At 38.8% G+C, this 21,779-nt stretch overlaps 1 protein-coding gene across 1 annotated transcript in view; it reads left to right on the top strand.

Annotated features, from left to right (window-relative positions):
* Positions 1-20,544, top strand: part of LOC139450860 (uncharacterized) — a 52,256-nt gene extending 31,712 nt beyond the window's left edge. The window contains exons 3-4 of the mRNA XM_071232695.1: positions 18,581-18,865; positions 20,364-20,544. Coding sequence (XP_071088796.1) covers positions 18,581-18,865; positions 20,364-20,544 — 466 coding nt within the window. The remainder of the gene's footprint in view (positions 1-18,580; positions 18,866-20,363) is intronic.
* The last annotated feature ends 1,235 nt before the right edge of the window (positions 20,545-21,779 follow it).

Below are 21,779 nucleotides of genomic sequence, written 5' to 3'. Positions count from 1 at the left end.
TATCAATAAAAAGACTTTAAGTTCTACCAAATTCTTTATGCTAATGAAAGGCTTCACTGGTATATTTTGTGAGATTTTGTGGATTTTTATAAATTCTGCCAAAGAATTGATCTTCATCAACCCATGCTTGTTGTAAGAAGTGACTAACAGGATTGGTTGGCTAGTCTCGCTGACTTGGTTGATGAATGATATCATCAACTGCATAGATCGATGCTCATGATGTCAATCACTGGATTGTCTTGTCCAAACTCAGTTTTTTACGGAATACCATTTAATGGCTGGTATAGCTGAGTGTGATGTTAACAAGGAAACTAACAAACAAATAAACAATTCTACCAAAACATCCAGCATATAATATATTGCATTGCCTAAATCTTAAACCCAGGAGCATAGGAAACGAGTTATCAATTTGGAGCATGGGGTGTGTGTGGGTGCTTACAAGTAGTGATCCATATTAATTTTAATCAAATATGGATGTTTTTAATGTACATATGTTACACACCAATACATAACAAAATATCCATAATAATAGTTCTCAAGAAACAATAAAATACTAGCAATTAGAACTCCTCTCAAACAGCTATCACCAAGGCTGCTATTGTACAAAACAACCTTAGTCCTAAGATATTTGTAAGCCTATGTTAAAGTATGGGAGTTACGATCATCTAAGGGCTAAGATCCCTTTATACAACGGCACCCTAGTCAATAGAAAAGACAATTTAGGTTGCCGTTGGGTTAGGGCGTTTTGTCAACATTTTTGCAATTGCAATAATCATGAACACTGTGGTCAAGACATGAGCGAGGTTCTCTACACATGGACAGTATTCAATCCCATGGTACCATGAAGAAGAAGAAGAAGAATATTTATTGTTCAAAACACCCACAGGGGGCAGGGTACAAAACATGAACATGACTAATTAAAACATTGACATACAAAACAGAATACAAATATTGCTATGATTATATTGTTAGGGAGGAGATGCAGATTTTCTTTGCCTGAACATTTAGATATAATTTTTGCAAATGGCAGATTTAAAAGTATTTTTAGCAATAGTAGGCACATAGCAAAGCCGGGTGATGAATTTAGTTCCCCTCTCAGATCTTTGTAGAGAGGGCATCGCAACAGGAAGTGTTCCTCCAAAACACTTTGCAAAGCATAATTCAAGTCTGGAACATGTATGTCACTTTCAATAAACAGAGTGAAGGGTTCACATGTAGTCTGTCACAAGGAACCGCCTCCGTGGTCCTGTGGTAGAGCGTCCGCCCGGAGAGCGGAAGGTCCAGGGTTCGATCCCGGGCCGCGTCATACAAAAAGACGTTAAAAGATTGTACTTGTTGTTACCCTTTCTGGCGCTTGGCATTAAGGGGCTAAAACAAGGACTGGTCGGCTCGGAGTCAGTATACTGTGTCTGAGTGGGGTATTCATGTTAAACTGCGGCATGGTATCTCAGTGAGCTAGCACTATAAATCGGCATCAGTCCGGACTAGTACAAGCAGCCACACACACACATACACGTGCATGCACGTCGCTATATAAGTGCAATATTCTTGGACGCGACGTTAAACCCAATTTCACCTCACCTCTGTCACAAGGTGCTGAAGATATGTCTTTTAAAATGTCAATTAGCGCCATTGACATCTGTATCGCTGTCAAAAGCAAAAGAAACAAAGTAAAAACTAACAGTGATGACACCAGGTGTCTGTGACCCTTTTCATCAGAATGGCTGATTAAAATGTCAAAGCTTTTCAAAAATATAGATTTTTGCAAACACCTGGTGTTACCCTTGATTGTCAGTGATCCACCCAAAACATATTAACAGCTATTTTGCCATAAATTCAACACTCATGAATCATTGTTAAAGTGCAAGGAAGACACTAGGTGTTCATGCCTCTTTTCTGGGAGCACAGATGGCCCAGTTGTCTAGGGCACAGCAATTGGTCGTACAGTGTTGCATCACTTTGGTATGCCAGAAACTTAGCCTTGGTTCGAATCCTGGTTTGCTCTGATCATGTTTCTAGGTTTGTCAGCTCCATACTTGTGCTCATGGGTTTCACCAAAATGGTAAACGTCTCAGACTTGAATCACATCAGGATTTGCCCCTACATCAAGTTGACACACTGTAATATTCATGCTGTTCTCTGTGGTGTTAAACCAAGATCACGCTCTCATGTATCTGAGAAAAAGGGTGGTGGGATAGCCTGGCCGAGGACCCACATAGGTACCATGTGTGAAGTCCATTTTCTAGTGTCCCCGCTGTGCTGAAGTATTGCTAAAAGCAGAATAAGACCATACTCACTCACTCTGAAAAAATTAACATGAACATCTGGTGTTGAACAAAGTCATTCACTCATTCACTCACTCTGAAACAAATTTATAGAAACACCTGGTGTTAAACAAAGTAATTTATTCACTCACTCTGAAACAAATGATCATGAACACCTGGTGTTAAACAAAGTATTTCATACATTCACTCTCAAACAAATTATCATGAACACCTTGGGTTAAACAAAGTAATTCATTCATTCACTCATTCACTCTTAAACAAATTAACATGAACACCTGGTGTTAAACAAAGTAATTAATTCACTCACTCTGACACAAATTAACATGAATACCTGGGGTTAAACAAAGTAATTCATTCACTCTGAAACAAATTAACATGAACACCTGGTGTTAAACAAAGTAATTCATTCACTCTGAAACAAATTAACATGAACACCTGGTGTTTAACAAAGTAATTCATTCACTCACTCACTCTGACACAAATTAACAGGAACACCTGGGGTTAAACAAAGTAATTCATTCATTTACTCACTCACTCTGACACAAATTAACATGAACATCTGGTGTTAAACAAAGTAATTCATTCATTTACTCACTCACTCTGAAACAAATTAACATAAACACCTGGTGTTCAACCAAAGTCATTCACTCACTCACTCATTCTGAACAAATTAACATCATGACCCACAAAAAGACCAATGAAAGTCTCAAGTTCTTTTCATATTCATAATTGCACCTCTATCCAAATAGAATAGAAGGAACATATTCATTCACCTACACTCTTGAATCATCGTAAAATAAAGCTTTCCTCAACACAGGATGTTGAACAAAGTCATTCACTCATTCACTCACTCACTCTGAAACAAATTAACATGAACACCTGGCGTTAGACAAAGTCATTCACTCATTCACTCACTCTGAAACAAATTTATATAAACACCTGGGGTTAAACAAAGTAATTCATTCACTCACTCTGAAACAAATTATCATGAACACCTGGTGTTAAACAAAGTAATTCATTCATTCACTCTCAAACAAATTATCACTTGCACCTCTATCCAAATAGAATAGAAGGAACATATTCATTCACCTACACTCTTGAATTATCGTAAAATGAAGCTTTCCTCAACACAGGATGTCTTCAAGTCGATATGCATGTTGGCTGAAGGAAGCCCTAATATTTTCGATTAGCTAAGGCATATAAAACATGTTCATAAGCCTTTCATTTCTACTTTCAGATGCATTTCAACTTTGAACATGTCATTCCAGTGAAGTGTTGGCAAGTTCTGTTAAGCTCGTCAACTCAAACATGTTCCGCCTAATCAATACCTAACATGCTGGACACCGGAAGCTGTGGAGCAATCTCCACACTTACAATCTTTCATGTCAATGTCTTGTTTATTTAAATTGCAAGCACAGGAAGTCTGTGATATCTAAATTTTGAAAAAGTCACTTTGTAAATGATGCATGCACAAGCTCAGACAAATATTTTCCCTGAAACATATAGACATCCTTTTCATGATTGCATGATCCATAAAACCGGTTTCAAAAATGGCAGTATCATTATTGAAATGAGCAAAGTTACACCATATCAAAGATTGGTCAGGTCTATGTGGAGAAAGCATTGAAGGAATATTGGAAATAGTGTTGGATTTTGAGCTATATTAGTTCTGTTTGTTTCTAATTGGCTATGTCAAGGAACCCTGCTTAGTGTTGACGGGAATATGTAGAATAAACTTAAAGAACTTTCAGACCTGGTGGCGCCATCCAATTTCTTGAAGGGAAACTGGTTCCTGGTCTTTGAAAATTGTAGAATTTCTTCTAGGAATGTTTCCTATTAGACGTTGACAATGATTGTTGAGAGTATGTAATTTGTAACTTCCTTTGACATGCCCAAGGTGAGGTGAAATGGTGTGTGTGTGTGTGTGTGTGTGTGTGTTCATGTGTTTGTGTGTGTGTGCATGTTCATATGTGTGTGTGTTAATGTGTGTGTGTGCATGTTCATATGTGTGTGTGTTCATGTGTGTGTGTGTTAGTGTTCATGTGTGTGTTCATATGTGTGTGTGTGTGTGTGTGTGTGTTTGTGTTTGTGTGTGTGTGTGTGTGTGTGTGTGTTCATGTTCATATATGTTTGTGTGTGTGTGTTCATGTTCATATATGTTTGTGTGTGTGGTTTTGTGTGTGTGCATGTTCATATGTGTGTGTGTGTTCATGTGTGTATGTGTTCATGTGTGTGTGTGCATGTTCATATGTGTGTGTGTGTTCGTGTGTGTGTGCATGTTCATATATGTTTTTGTGTGTGTTCATGTGTGTGTGTTTGTGTGTGTGTGCATGTTCATATATGTTTGAGTGTGTGTTCATGTATGTGCATGTTCATATGTGTGAGTGCGTGTTCATGTGTGTGTGTGTGTGTTTGTGTGTGTGCATGTTCATATGTGTTCATGTGTGTGTTCATGTGTGTGTTCATGTGTGTGTTCATGTGTGTGTGTTCGTGTGTTCGTGTGTGTGTTCATGTGTGTGTGTGTGTGTGTGTGTGTGTGTGTGTGTGTGTGTGTGTGTGTGTGCATGTTCATATTTGTTTGTGTGTGTGTGTTCATGTTCATATATGTTTGTGTGTGTGGTTTTGTGTGTGTGCATGTTCATGTGTGTATGTGTGTGTGTGCATGTTCATATGTGTGTGTGTGTGTTCGTGTGTGTGTGCATGTTCATATATGTTTTTGTGTGTGTTCATGTGTGTGTGTTTGTGTGTGTGTGCATGTTCATATATGTTTGAGTGTGTGTTCATGTATGTGCATGTTCATATGTGTGAGTGCGTGTTCATGTGTGTGTGTTCATGTGTGTGTGTGTGCATGTTCATATGTGTGAGTGTGTTCATGTGTGTGTTCATGTGTGTGTTCATGTGTGTGTGTTCGTGTGTGTGTGTGTGTGTTCATATATGTTTGTGTGTGTGTGTGTTCATGTTCATATATGTTTGTGTGTGTGGTTTTGTGTGTGTGCATGTTCATATGTGTGTGTGTGTTCATGTGTGTATGTGTTCATATGTGTGTGTGCATGTTCATATATGTTTTTGTGTGTGTTCATGTGTGTGTGTTTGTGTGTGTGTGCATGTTCATATATGTTTGAGTGTGTGTTCATGTATGTGCATGTTCATATGTGTGAGTGCGTGTTCATGTGTGTGTGTTCATGTGTGTGTGTGTGCATGTTCATATGTGTGAGTGTGTTCATGTGTGTGTTCATGTGTGTGTTCATGTGTGTGTTTGTGTGTGTTCGTGTGTGTGTTCGTGTGTGTGTGTGTGTGTGTGTGTGTGTGTGTGTGTGTGTGTGTGTGTGTGTGTGTGTGTGTGTGTGTTCATGTGTGTGTGTGCATATTCATGTGCGTGTGCGTGTGTGTGTGTGTGATACCATGGCACAGATTAACATGGATAAGCCACAATGTAACTTCTGAATTATGGAGCACAAGAGAAGTCCATAAAAATGTAGGTGAGATGAGGTGAAACGGGGTTTACCATTGCATTCAAGATTACAGACAGAGACATGCCAAGCACCAAGCAGGGTAACAACAACTACCATCTTTTATAATCTTTTGGTATCATGCAACCAGGGTGACAGCAATGAACACAATGAAGAGTTGACAAACCCATGATTATAACCATGGTGAATCAGATCAGATCCTGGCATGACTGAGGGACACAACTCTGCACAGTTGTAATGCAATAGAGCACTGGACTTCTGAGAAACCGCAATTTGGATCAGTCATTACTCTGAGGATCTTGGGTTAAATATCAGCCCTCAATGCCATGAAATTCTCATCCACGGCTGACATATGACCGTGTGGGTATACAAATTGGAAAAAAAACATCAGTGGCTGACTGAGTACACTGGAATACCTTAGATCACTCACCATCAGACGCAAGTGCCATCAGTTGTCTGTCTGGACCCAAAGGAGAGATCGGACCCCAAAGGTTAACAACCTCACAAAGCTGAACCCCAACTGAATTATTAAATAAGACAGATTCAGTCATGTTTGCATCCGTAAGGAATTCAGTGACACTAATATTGTAATTGAACAACTACCAAATGATATGGCTGGAACTTTCTATCACGACTTGTTCATATTGTTCAAGTGACAAAATGTCACCGAGTCCAGTGCAGTGATGGCTTAGCATTACACAAATGACACAAGCTAACTTGCATATCACATACCGTAATCGACATTATAAACGCCCCGCTCTAATAAGCGCCCACGGTGATATTTGCTAATATATTGGTTAGTGAACAATCCCAATTAGCATCCCTTCCGATTGAATCAATGTACACATGACTTATTTATTTGTGTATAGTACGCACTCGTGTGTTACATGTTCTGGAAAAATATATCTGTCGTATATAAACATTTCAGGCTGTCAGCATAAACCACGAAATTTACGGTCTTTCAACTCTGTTTTTTTTAACCAAAATAATATTCTAATAAAAGCCCCATATTTCTAATTTTGAGAGCGCCCTGGGCGCTAATTACATCAAATACGGTAATTGGAGTTTTCTCTTGTATGTAAACAAATATGCTTATTCTGAGATCAGATCAGAAGAACCTATGGAAGCCTTTCAGAGCATTTTGCATAATAATATAAAGACATGCTCCTACAACGGCGACAGTGAGGACTATGACAATATATCGTTAAACATTAAAGTGCCATACCGGTGTGGAGCCTTACAACCATTGCAAACATAGGGCAAATATACAAATACAATTTTTTTTTCACATTTTAAGATATTTTCTCAATTAAAGTTAACCATTTCAAGACACATGTTTGTCTAAACGTGTAGATTTTTCAAAATGAAACAGATGAAACACAAATGTAATTTCATGAATCACATCTTGCTGGCCTGTGGCAGAGGCAGGTTGACTGGCAGGAACTCTGGGTAGGAGAGTGAAAATGTCATAGACAAAGTCAAATTCTAAATTTGTATATAGCCACGGCATTCAACCCCTAATGTCTTAAGGTTATTCACCTAGTTGTCTTGGTTGAAGAAACAACTGATTATTCTTTCTTTCCTTTGACGCCAAGCTAATACCAGGGTTCACATGCAAAACGGCAACAAATTCAGAGGGACCTGCACTAAAACAATTATGTTCATGATTCCCCTAGGGATCAAGGGCAGACAATTACCATTACTTCCTTGATAGGTTTATGTAGGTATAGCTTAAGGTAAGTTTAAAGGAACATCAGACGAAGATTAAATTATGAACCCCAAAAAAAGGATGACACCTGGTGTGACAATTTTGACTAATACATATTTCAGATTAAAAAGTAATGGTGGTATTATTTGAAAAGAGTTGAGATTTCGCAATTTTAACGAATACTTGATCTCTTGATACTAATTGCTGACCACAAATAGCCACATATGCCCTGGGCTGATATGTTTTATCACATTGTTCAGATTAGAAACGGACATTATCTTGGCTGATCTCGAGGTTTCTCTATTGGACATGGAGTTGACTCCATTGGCTTTTTGGTAGTCTGACTTCCACACCCTAGAGAATATTAAAAGAGGATTCCAGCTCAAGTGTAGAATGATTTGACCATTTAGATTGCCTCAGCTCCTGACATTAAGCGTTCTGGGCTCCATTTGATTTTGATTTTTATTTTGCGGATATATATTTTTAAATGAGATAACTTTATTTCTGGTACTAAATGTCATTCTAGCTTTTGGGATGTTATTAAGGTTTTTTTGAGTGAATTAATGGGTGACTGAGTTTTTAATGGTATTTAAGTTACGTCACAGGAGGGCTTCTTACTGTGTGAACCTGAAGTGTTTCATGTCTTGTTCATCTGACACATTTGGGACCATAGCATCCTGCCACATCAATGGGACACAACTCTGCACAACAACTTAGGGCACCAATGTCTCCTTATTAGGAATTAGATGATGTCAGTGAGGATGGTTTTAGCAATATTGCAATCATGGTGGGGAGAATGTGGGGAGATATATTTAACCCATGTGAAGAATCAAACTAGAGTCTACGGTGTGGTGAGTGAACACTTCAACCACGAGGCCACTCCTAAAGTCTGGTGCATGTGCATGCATGAGAACCATCCTGTAGTTTAGCACTGAGCAGTTTAATGAGCAGCCATTGTTTTATCCCTATAACGCTGAGTGCCAGGCAGGGTAACAACAAGTACCACCTTTTTACGTCTTTTGGTAAGACAGCAGGAGATTGAACAATTGATCTTCCTCTCTCTACTCTATCCACTAGACCATGGGGGCAGTCGCCATGCAATTCGAAAGGTTGTTGTAGACTTGAATTGCTGATATTTCGGTGCATGTATCAACTGGCTGGGCAACACAACATTACATTCTAGTAATGTTTCCATTTGTTGTCATGGTAATTTTGGAATTCATTCTTGGTTTGTGTTCAGCTGGTGGTTTGTCAAAACTGATGACTGTTTATCATCAATATATGGTGATGTTTCCATCTGGAACCCAGGCCATCCCAGATCAATTCAATCATTCTCATGTGACCTTTGATCTACTCTTTATATAGCTCAATTCAAGTTTACTTAGCTGTGTGGAACTCTTACATTGTTAATTCTTGTATCGCAACATCTTCCTGAGGCATGGGTGTTAACTTCTCTGAAACTTCAGTTTCAATCCTTGCCGAAAGTAGGCAGGAATTCCAGAGTTATGTTTCAGCTGGACTAAAGAGGCTATGCATAATCCAATCAAATTGTGTGATGAACTAGACACCAGGTGGTCAGTAGGATGGACATAGAAGGGACATAACTCGTCATAGCCCTGGTGGCGCTACGATCGAACCTGGAAACTTCAGGCCAGTTTGGCAAGGTTAGAAACTGGACTTTCATAGTCACTTAGCACCCTTGCCTCGAGGAGATGGTATCACAACTGAAAACTAAATTATCTATCATGGTGGCTTTTGTTTCAAATTATTGTGTATAGATATATGATGAAAACAGTCAGCGACATCAACTGACATTCAGCAAATAAATGTTGTAGAATTTATTAATGATAATATTATTCATAAATCAAAATTTTGTACAAAAAAAAACTATTCCCTAATTAGAAATGAAACAAGTAAGTATACTCAATCAATAAACCATACGATTTTGCAGAAATATTTATAGCCATGTTTATCACAAAGCATGAGTTTGGAAAGATAACAGGGAAATAAAACATGAAATCATGAGGACACTGATGATGCTTAAAGATCTGTTGAGCAACTTTATGTGCCGGCCACACCCATATTACAACTGGAAGTACCACACAAAATTTGACACCACAAGATCCTGGGCGTGCCTGCTCATGATAGGGAGAATAATGTTTGGAGGAAGCAGCCTTGGACAACCCTTCCGAGACAGAGTGCTCACATGCAAAGGGATCCAGTACTCCAAACTGCTTAATATCTTAGACAGGAATTACACTCAGCAATATTCCAGCTATATGACGGCGGTATGTAAATATTTGTCTCTGGACCAGACAATTCAGTGAGCATTGATCTACGCAATTGGGACATGATGACATGCATCAACCAAGTCAGTGAGTGTGCTCACCCGATCCCGTTAGTTGGCTCGTATAACATGCATGGGTTGCTGAAGACCTATTCTAACCTGGATCTTCACAGGTTGATAGGACTGGTAAGAACTATAGAGGTTTAATTTGTGATGGTGATAATGGTTGTAATGATTTTCAACAGTGGTAAAAATGTATATCTTTGCACCTGAAATAATTTTAGATTGAATTTGCCATGGACAACTCAAGACATTTAATGACAACTGAAAAACTATGAGTAAGAATTAGAGCATTTTGAAAGCTACCTTTAGACCAGGACCTGGACTTATATCTAGAACAAAACTAAGACAAAGGTTCTATCAAGCCTCAATGTTATTTCCAGACTAATACATGTCCATATAGTAATACATATAAATCAAAACTTAATACTGACCAAGAAATATCTTTTCCAAGAGTCATTAAGACCATGCAGGACTTATCTCAGTCTGGACAATATATAGACAAGACATATCTAGACCGAGAATTATCCGGAACAAGACATAAGTTGACCAAGAGTTATCTAGACCTATCCAGAGCAAGACCTATCTTGACAAAGAAATATATCTAGTTCAAGAGTTACCTTGACCAAGAGTTACCTAGACCAAGAGTTATCTAGACCAAGAGTTATCTAGACCAAGAGTTATCTAGACCAAGAGTTATCTAGACCAAGAGTTGCCTAGACCAAGAGTTACCTAGACCAAGAGTTGCCTACACAAAGAGTTATCCTGACCAAGAGTTATCTAGACCAAGAGTTACCTAGACCAAGAGTTGCCTAGACCAAGAATTGCTTAGACCAAGAGTTACCTAGACCAAGAGTTATCCTGACCAAGAGTTACCTAGACCAAGAGTTGCCTACACCAGGAGTTATCCAGACCAAGAGTTACCTAGACCAAGAGTTGCCTACACCAAGAGTTATCCAGACCAAGAGTCACCTAGACCAAGAGTTGCCTAGACCAAGAGTCGCCTAGACCAAGAGTTGCCTAGACCAAGAGTTGCCTAGACCAAGAGTTGCCTAGACTAAGAGTTACCTAGACCAAGAGTTGCCTACACCAGGTGTTATCTAGTCAAGAGTTATCCTGACCAAGAGTTATCCTCACCAAGAGTTACCTAGATCAAGAGTTATCCAGACCAAGGGTTACCTAGACCAAGAGTTATCTTGACCAAGAGTTACCTAGTTCAAGAGTTATCTAGACCAAGAGTTACCTAGACCAAGAATTATCCAGATCAAGGGTTACCTAGACCAAGAGTTACCTAGACCAAGAGTTGCCTAGACCAAGAGTCGCCTAGACCAAGAGTCGCCTAGACCAAGAGTCACCTAGACCAAGAGTCGCCTAGACCAAGAGTTGCCTAGACCAAGAGTTACCTAGACCAAGAGTTGTCTAGACCAAGAGTTGTCTAGACCAAGAGTTGCCTAGACCAAGAGTTATCCTGACCAAGAGTTACCTAGACCAAGAGTTGCCTAGACCAAGAGTTGCCTACACCAGGAGTTATCTAGTCAAGAGTTATCCTGACCAAGAGTTATCCTGACCAAGAGTTATCCAGACCAAGAGTTACCTAGACCAAGAGTTATCTAGACCAAGAGTTATCTTGACCAGGAGTTACCTAGACCAAGAGTTATCTAGACCAAGAGTTACCTAGACCAAGAGTTATCCAGACCAAGGGTTACCTAGACCAAGAGTTATCTAGGCCAAGAGTTACCTAGACCAAGAGTTACCTAGACCAAGAGTTGCCTAGACCAAGAGTTACCTAGACCAAGAGTTACCTAGACCAAGCGTTACCTACACCAAGAGTTATCCAGACCAAGGGTTACCTAGACCAAGAGTTATCTAGATCAAGAGTTATCTAGGCCAAGAGTTATCTAGACCAAGAGTTATCCAGACCAAGGGTTACCTAGACCAAGAGTTATCCAGACCAAGGGTTACCTAAACCAAGAGTTATCCAGGCCAAGAGTTACCTAGACCAAGAGTTATCTAGACCAAGAGTTATCTAGACCAAGAGTTATCTAGACCAAGAGTTATCTAGGCCAAGAGTTACCTAGACCAAGGGTTACCTAGACCAAGGGTTACCTAGACCAAGAGTTATCTAGGCCAAGAGTTACCTAGACCAAGAGTTACCTAGACCAAAAGTTGCCTATACCAGGAATTATCTAGTCAAGCTTTATCTAGAACAAGATGTATATAAACCAAGATTTATGTAGACCAAGAATTATCGACACCAAGACTTTTATAAACAAAGATTTATTTAGTCCAAGAAGTTTATAGGCCAAGGCTTACCTAGAAAAAGACTCATCTCTCGATCAATGTTCACCTACATAAGTGACAACTGAAGATGTGATAACAATGACTGTTGACAGGTTAAAAAATCAATATTTCATCCAGTATAATGACAGAGTAAGGGTGTACGTTACATCATTTCTCCCAGGTTGTTTATCAAAGTGATCTCTCCTCTATTCCAGCATGGCATATAGTCACCAGACGGTCATGTTCAAATTGTATTCCAAGGTAGCATCCCAAAGGTGCATCCAGATGACATGATGTTACCAAGGTGGATGACATAAATGATGGATAATGTCAAAAGGCCAAATTTGCCAACTTCAAAGGAAAATATAACTATGACTAAATTTCAACTGTTATTATTGATCTAAAAATATGCAGCTTTGGTCAAAAACATGTTAATGATTGAAAAGTAGAAAAAACACATCTCAAATTTATGTCAAATCAGCTATTTTTTTAGTATTTTAGGCTTGACTCTACTATGAATGATGGAGTGGTGGGAGGGAGAGTTTGGTGGGGGGTGGGGTGGTAGACACAGGTGGTCCAGTAGTCAAAGGTGCTGAAATTTGCTGTGAAGAGTTATTTCCCTTAGGCATGCCAATAATCAAAGGTTCAAATCCCACTTTTTGCCTGTGTGTGCACTTTAGGCTATCCAACCACATCAACCACATGCTATCTAGTGAGAATACTGTTCAAAGTGGCACTTACGTTCTTTTATATGAACACATCTGAAACTCTAGGATTTAAATTTGTATGGAGACTAGATATTTATTCAGCTACATTTGCAAAAACATAATATTATATAATCAAAACTATGAGACAAAATATATTTTTACTGAAGACAGTGAAAAGACGGTGTGGCAAACAACATATTTCTTTCTCAACAGTCTGAAGCATAATTATTTCTTCAAGGAATTTCTGGGACAGTTTTGGGGGGGGATAAAACCCAGGCCCCCCAAAATATCAAATGGTCAGTATCTAACATAAAAAGCATCTGGTCTGACTGCAAATATCCTTCCATCCTAACATGGAAATGAGTTCTCACTGAGCTTTTCATATCTCGATCATTTGATGTGATATTACCATGACTCTCTAGGTCCATTTGCAAATTTAATGTTGACCTAAATCTTTGGAACCAAGGATTGTTTACCCTAAAAAATGAAATCTTTTCCCATAATCCTTTGTCCAAATTTTCCAAACTATTGATAAGCTCAGACTAATTCTGTGGGACGTCAAATGGAATTGATGAATAATCCTTCCTCAAAATTTGCAGACACCTTTTGGGAATAAAGGCCAAGAGATGTTTGTTAATGTTTCTCAGATCTGTGGCCTTTTTAACACCAGCCTCCACTCAGTGTGACCTATTAAGCAGAAATATCACTCCTGAAAGAAGTTTGTGAACTAGCAGTGAGTCTGATCTCCCCGAAAAAGCTGTTATGAAATTGTTGCAATACTGAAATGAAAAAGATGGTTTATATTTAGTAACTTATTAAATAAATTGAAAAAATAATGTTTAAAATACAAATATCAATGTTATCATACAGTGAGGCCATGATTAAAATGCATATTTGGATGATGAAATCAAAATATTTATTATCATGAATTTCATAGCGATATTCATTTCCTGATGAAGATACATTGAAAGGGGCTTATTTTAGTTCAGGCAGTTCCTCAAATACAGCAGTGTCATGTATGTGTTCAGAACAAGGCCTGTATTATGTGGCATTGCAATCGAAGGTCAACAAATGTACAGGAGTGAATATTGTTTTTTTGTACTAATCAAATATATTTAAGCCAATGAACTGAAATAGTGTTTACATTGCACGCACAAAGAGAAACGGCCTCATCCCCACCTTTTCTCGAATGCCCTAAAAATAATGCTCAAGTTAGTTACTTTATGAATGACCTCACTATGACCTTGACCTTCTATGTAGGTCACTTACAACCTTTTCAGATGAAGTCCCTACCCCAAGGATGACTGATGTACAAGTTTTATTTACATCCAATAAATGCTTCATTGTTTAACTGATAAGAAGTTATCGTAAAAAATGAACTTTTCTTCAGGCTTTGAACTTGATGATGACTTTGACCTTTAACATGACTGCATGGTCACTTTGTCAAAAATAATTCCCAGGGTTATAAAGAAGACATACATGACGTGATATCCCAGGGGATGTCTGAGTGGAGCATGGCTTTAAAAAACACAAAAGCAGCAGCAGCAGCAGTCAAATTCAGACAAAACCTTAAAGCATCCCCTTTTACACGTTCCGGTAGTTGCTTAATGATAATAAACACTAAGCAGACAACATGTGACTGAAAGCATCAGTAAAGGTAAACATCCTTTCCTCTTTCATCAGCACAGACCGACATTGTCCCCAAATCCCTGTGGGACAAGGGAGTAAGAAAAATTATGTTTGTGCCACATTAGCCTGATGGCTGAAGATTCAACTTGCCAGCTACCATGTCCAAGCATGTGGAGAATCTCCACAAGCTGGTGGTTGAACAGTTTTAGCTATTATTCAAGTTTTTACATCAATACAACTTGTAATGAAATGTATCGTATGTATTGTAATACAGGGGTTAAAATGTATAGTATCATGGGCCTTGTATCAGGCTACAATACTTAGCTAAAATGGATAGAATTATCATAAAAACGCCCGCATGTTATCAGAAATGAGCGGGCCGCTGTAACTTGATAATGCCCTCATATCACTTGATGACAAGCCATTGTCACGCCCGTTGTTAGGTGACATCATAGGATAGGGATAGGTGATGTAACGTTCAATAGTGACGTCATCTGGTTTGTTCTATGACGTTTCCATATTTGTAAAAGTGGGTCAGTGACATTCGTGTTGATTGCAGTAAATGTTTCAAAATCGACATTGTTGTTTCTTTTTATTTGATAACAAATTCCATCCATTTTAGCTATAATAACGGTAACGCTATTTTTCAGGGCATTATCATTTGCAGAAGCCCTCGGTCTTTTCAACTGTCCTCCTTCGTCGGGCAGTTAATGGAAGACCTCGGGCTTCTGCAAATGATAATGCCCTGAAAAATAGCGTTACCCTTATAGTATCACTGTATCGCTACACCACTACAGATTATTTGGAAAAATTAACAAAATTAACTATGAATCTAAGCATGTTCACAGCTATCACTTAGGTCACTTAAAAGTTATAAGACCTGGCCTTACAAGTTCTAATGAATATTAATCATTCAATGTGAAATACAGATTTCCAACTGCACAAGAGGCTAGTCACATGACTGCTAAACTGACGTTAATAAATTTATAAGATATTCATAAGATTTGTTTGTTTGTTTGGTTCTTGTTTGATGCTGCACTCAGCATTATTCCAGCTATATGATGGTGGTCTATAAATAATCAAATCTGGACCAGACAATCCAGTGATTAACATCATGAGCATCGATCCACACAATTGGGATACGATGACATGCATCAACCAAGCCAGCAAGCTTGATCACCTTTTACGGCAAGCATGGGTTGCTGAACACCTATTCTAACCTGGATCTTCACAAGTCTCATATAATTTGCCCCTCATTCAAGATAGCTTCATATTCCAATGAGCTCACACAAAACTAAAACTCAATTCTATAAAAAAAAATGTGCATAAAGCATTACATCAATTTTACACTCAAAATAACAAATTGAAATGAATGAATGGAATTTGTTACAATGGGAACCATCTTGAACTGTTTTCATGGAAGTTATTGATACCATAAACAGATGTTGAATGAACAGAATATCACAGAATGAACAAATTTGTCAACTTGACAGGTCAAGATAATTTCACTTTCTGGGCAATTATTTGCTCTGCTCCTGTTCATTGATAACAGATTAACTTCTTTCCTTTTACATTAAAAAGACTTAAAATGATTTGGTTTTATAAATTGCTCCATTACTGTGTTTGGTTAATTATAAGTGCATAAGAAAAAGCATGACTACATCCAAGAAGCAGGTTAATCTTTTCCTCTGTTGTGTGTCATATTTCAGTTTTAAAAACTATTTTAAAAATTACCCCTAAGAACAGCATAGATGAAAGGAATTATCAATCCAAAATACATTAGTTAACTGTTCACTTAAATTGAAATATCCTTTTTACTGGGATGCTGAAAACATTTTATCTGTCTCCAATGCATTATACATGGTCAATTCCATATGATAGTGCATAAATAGACATGGTTGGCGCCTTCTTGAAAAACTATTCACTGGCAGCAATTTCTTATTCTTCTCATCTACATAGCAAGGATTGATTATCACTGTAAAATAATGTTATGGATTGTCTAATCTAATTATGAAAATGGCTTCAAAACAGAAGTGGAACCAGAAGAATTATTCAAAGGCTCCACAGTAACATTTTCTTTGGTGGCAATTCATTGAGGATGCTGGATCCTGAATACTTGGTGTCTCTAGTGGATTAAATAAGGGATATGGTGGTCAGGCACTGTGACTTTGCTGATTGAGAGTCATGATGCCCCTGCTGGTGTGATCGTCGGTCATACCTTCAGTCACTTGATTACATACAAGTCACTGTGAGCTTGCTAGTATATTGATGACTGCAGTGCGTGGAGCAACCATCACTCAGTGTTTGGTTGCATTGCAAGGGAGAAGTCTCTATGGACATGGGATCATTCAACTAGCTGTTGTGATCGACACATGGTTCATTAATAAGTGTGTCAAGGAGATGAGATGTTGAATGGTAGGTTTTGATATATTTATATGTGATTTGGAAAAAGTTACACACGAGTAAGGGTGTATGTCGGTGGTTGGTTAGGGTGTGGTGTGGTGTGGTGTGGTGTGGTGTGGTGTGGTGTGGTGTGGTGTGGATGTGGGCATGGTGTGTGGGCATGGTGTGTGGGTCATGGGTGTGGGTGGTGGTGTAGGTGTTGGGTGTGGGTGTGAGTGTGGGTGTGAGTGTGGGTGTGGGTGTGGATGTGGGTGTGGGTGTGGGTGTGGGTGTGGGTGTGGGTGTGGATGTTGGATGTAGGTGTTGGGTGTGAGTGTGGATGTGGGTGTGGGTGTGGGTGTGGGTGTAGGTGTTGGGTGTGGGTTTGACATGTGGTGTGGGTGTGGGTGTGGGTGTGGGCATGGTGTGTGGGTCATGGGTGTGGGTGTGGGTGTGGGTGTGGGTGTGGGTGTGGGTGTGGGTGGTGGTGTGGGTGTGGCATCAGTGTGGGTGTTAACATCGGTGTTGGCATGGGTGTGCCTGGGTCAAGTAAGCATAGATGCGCGGAATGTGTACCATCGCTGCATTAGAAATTGATGGAAGTATGTAAATGCGCAAGCTTCTATTCTTTTGCTTAAGAATATTATACTTACATAGAGAAATGATATTTTCCTGGAGACAAAAGTTTTATCTACATGAGGTTAACCTATTCAAATAGTATTTTTAACACAAACTTAAATGAGCACTATACATGCATTACCATTGTTTAAAATGCTTCCAAGTAAAATGGTATCAAACATCAGTATTCTAAATTATCAATGATTGGAAATCTGTAAAAAACCCAGTATGTATAAATTTTGATTCAACAAATGTCGGACAAAATTCTTGCTACATGATGCCTTTTTAAACAAACTACACTGAGATGTAACATAAAAATAAAGATTTGAGTGTGAGTAGATTCTTGGCCTCAAGATTAGTTCCTGCAAAGTCTAATGACTCAGCTTACTGACGTGGGATTAATCTTTCTGCTAAACACAATTCATGTGAAAAATTTCTCCCATTTTTGTTCCAGGGGAGCAGCCTAGGAACTGCGGAATCTTGTATTTCATGTTGGAGTGTACAGCTATGAGCCCAAATATGCAATAATTCCACCTCACCAAACAGATAATCTTCTTTCGACAAGGATAAAAACTCATGACGGAAATGACAGGGGCTGATCGTGGGAGATAATTACTTCTGAAGTGATGATGAGATTGCTTGAGAAGTTTTTGAACCCATGCACTGCAGGAAAAAATTGAAACAATTTAGGAAACGGAACAGGACGTTGGTTGTCCAAAAATGACGCTTCCAAGCAATGAAGCTCCTGGCAGGAGGCATTTTTGTGTCAAATGGATGGCAAAATATTTGTAGGACTTTAAAAAAATTCAACTGAATTCTGTATGTTTAGATGCTTGAAACGGAATTGGTTAATATCGACACAAAATATTTCTTGGGTAATCGATCTGGATCATAAGAACAATAATAATGATCATAATTGTCAATGATGGCCTTCACATCACATCAGCGCTCCCATATCCTCCTCACAAAAACTTCAAAATTACTAACATGATCCCCACAATCATGAACTGAAGTATGACTTGAACAACATATTAACATCATGATTGATTCATCATTGCTAACACCAGCAGCATCGTCATAATCAACATTAAATTACATCACAGGCATCATTAACATCACCATCATCAAAACCATTTACATCATCTTCAATGCAGGGATGATGTGTCGTCTGAGATCTATGTTGCAATGAAGAAATCTGCCAAGATACATCACAACTTCAACTGTGAGGAGAGCAGAGGCATAGCAGAGTTAAAGCATGATGAGACCACCACTATGACAGAGGCCGACAAGGGCAAAGCTGCTGTCATCGCGAATATACCAGAATTTATGCAGCTTGTTAACAAATCCTTCAATAACCCCACCACCTACAAAATCCTCAAAAAAAGACCCAACAGACTGATTAGAAAGACAGGAAAAGAAAACCCTCCAAGATCTCCACAGTAGTTCAATGACACTGTATTAAAAAAACTGAACCCCCAAAACTCACTGGCCCCTTACTTCAGCCACTGTCAAAATTTATGAAGATCTGAACAAACTCAGAGTACCGTATTCGATGTAATAAGCGCCCCGCTCTAATAAGTGCCCACTGCGATATTTTCTAATATATTGACTAGTGAACAATCCCAATTAGCACCCCTTCCGATTGATCAATGTACACATGACTTATTCGGGGTGACACATGACTTATGATTTATTTGTGTATAATACGTATGTTATATGCATTCTTGATTATGGGAAATTAAATTCTGGAAAAAATATATCTGTCGTATATAAACATTTCAGGCTGTCAGCATAAACCACGAAATTAACAATCTTTCAACTGTGTTGTTTTTCACCAAAATAATATTCTAAGAGCCCCCTATTTCTAACTTTGAGAGTGCCCCGGGCTCTTATTATGTCGAATACGGTACTTACTCCAGAGGATTAGTCTTCTACAACACAGCCCAACAATTTGCCAAACACCTAGGACAATTTGGAAAAGAAGAAAAGTCAGCCATTCCAGCACCTTCATCAACCAACCAAAAGAAGCTCACAGATCGCATATAGTCAGCTGCGATGTAGTAGGCCTCTTCACCAACACACCACTGCAAGAAGCCCTACAAGTCCTACACAGCAATGTACAGACCAACACTGACCATCATGCAGACACATCGCTCTCCACTTACAGCATCATAACCATCTCATACTTCACATGGAATGGCAAGATCCATCAGCAGATTCATGGCCTCAACAATGGGTTCCCCGTTGTCCCCAATCATTACAGCAATTTTCATGAAATACTTTAAAGAAGCTGCCTTAACATCCTCCTCCCTCTTCCAACCTTTATGCTGGTAGAAAAAAGTAGACCATCCTAGACACAGAATAGGACCTTGGTGCCCTACTGGATCATCTCAACCTTCAACACCAAGGAATCAAGTTCACCATGGAGACACAAAGCCACCACCAAATCTCTTCCTTTATGAACTTGACAACAGTCATGACAACATCCACTCTGCTATCTACTAGAACCCACCTACACTGACCAGTACATTCAATATACCGTATTCGTCGTAATAAGCACCCAGGGTGATCCTTAAATTAGAAATAGGGGGCTCTTATTAGAATATTATTTTGGTGAAAAACAACAGAGTTGAAAGATAAATTTTGTGGTTTATGCTGACAGCCTGAAATGTTTAAATATGACATATATATTTTTCCAGAATATAATTGCCTATAATTAAGGGTGCATCTAACACACGAGTGCATATTATATGCGAATAAATAAGTCTTGTATACATTGATCAATCCGAAGAGGTGCTGACTGGGATTGTTCACTGGTCAATATATTAGTAAATATCGTGGTGGGCGCTTATTAGAGGGGGGTGCTTATTACGTCGAATACGGTATGTCCAACCACCTTCCACAGTTCATAATTGTCCCATGACCCATCCTCCTCAGTATCCCATACCAGGCCCTACCAGCCACCAGATCAACATACTTCACACAAAAACAGCAAAACATGCATGTCACATTTACCTCTGAAACATCTTATGCGCCAATGGTAGAGATCTCACAGAGTCCACCCCAGACCCCAGAGGATGAGTCTATGAGATCTCATGCAACTGTAAAGACAAATTAATGTATTGGGGAGACTTCATGTCCCATAGCGACCAGAATAAAAGAACACAAGACCTCTGTTGAAAAACCTGACATGAAATCTGCCCTTTCAAAACATCTTGTAAAAACTCCTGACCACTGTGCTTTTCTCATATGATCAACCACAAACAGACATCTTGTTGCCATCTTGTCACCACAGTCAGCTTCTTCTTGTTACACCCAGACCCATCACTCCACCTTCATTGTACTTACCTTATACACAGCGATATACGGTACCGTATTCAACGTAATAAGCGCCCAGGGCGCTCTCAAAATTAAAAATAGGGGGCGCTTATTAGAATATTATTTTGAGTTGAAAGATCATAAATTTCGTGGTTTATGCTAACAGCCTGAAATGTTTACATACGACAGATATATTTTTCAAGAATTTAATTGCCCATAATTAAGGTGATATAACACACGAGTGCGTAATATACATGAATAAATAAGTCTTGTGTCCATTGATCAATCAGAAGGGTGCAGATTGGGATTGTTCACTGGGCAATATATTAGCAAATTTCGCTGTGGGTGCTTATTAAAGCGGGGCGCTTATTACGTTGAATACGGTAATTGGGTTCTCTGCTATTAATCTCCTCGGCTTCATCATTATAGTGTTATCTTTGTTGATTAATCCTTCCTCGTGTAATTTATCATTGTGTATGTTTCTGTATATATAGATATAATTATATTAACTCTATATACTTACTCAATATTTACCTGATGAAGGCATAAGAAGTAGCCCTGAAACACTGTTACAAAAAGAAGTTGTTATCCATAAAAAAGAGTCATGCATTCATGTTCTTCCAACTTCTAAATGTCAATCAAAGATTTCACTGCAAAGAGGGGCTGTCGGGTAGCCTAGTGGTTAAAGCGTTCGCTCGTCATGCTGAAGACCCGGGTTCAATTCTCGACATGGGTACAATGTGTGAAGCCCATTTCTTGACTCCTCTGCCATGACATTGCTGGAATATTGCAAAACGCGGCAAACATCATCATCATCATCATCATCATCATCATCCACATCAGAAGAAAAATGATGAAATGCCCATTTGGATGTGTATCTACTGTTCTATATCACTGCAAAAACCAATACATAAGACCTCATTTTCTTCAACTAATATGTTTACCTGTAAAGCTTCTGTTAGACAAGTGTGGAATTTCACGACAAGAAAAACAAAAACGCTGAGTTTGTATTTCTCTTAACTTCTTTTTCTGGTG

This window comes from Haliotis cracherodii, unplaced genomic scaffold (genome assembly GCF_022045235.1).
Source record: "Haliotis cracherodii isolate W230 unplaced genomic scaffold, xgHalCrac1.p SCAF_8, whole genome shotgun sequence".
NCBI lineage: Eukaryota > Metazoa > Mollusca > Gastropoda > Lepetellida > Haliotidae > Haliotis > Haliotis cracherodii.
The sequence above is the reverse complement of the archived record's forward strand: the minus strand, read 5'-3'. Positions and strand labels throughout refer to the sequence as shown.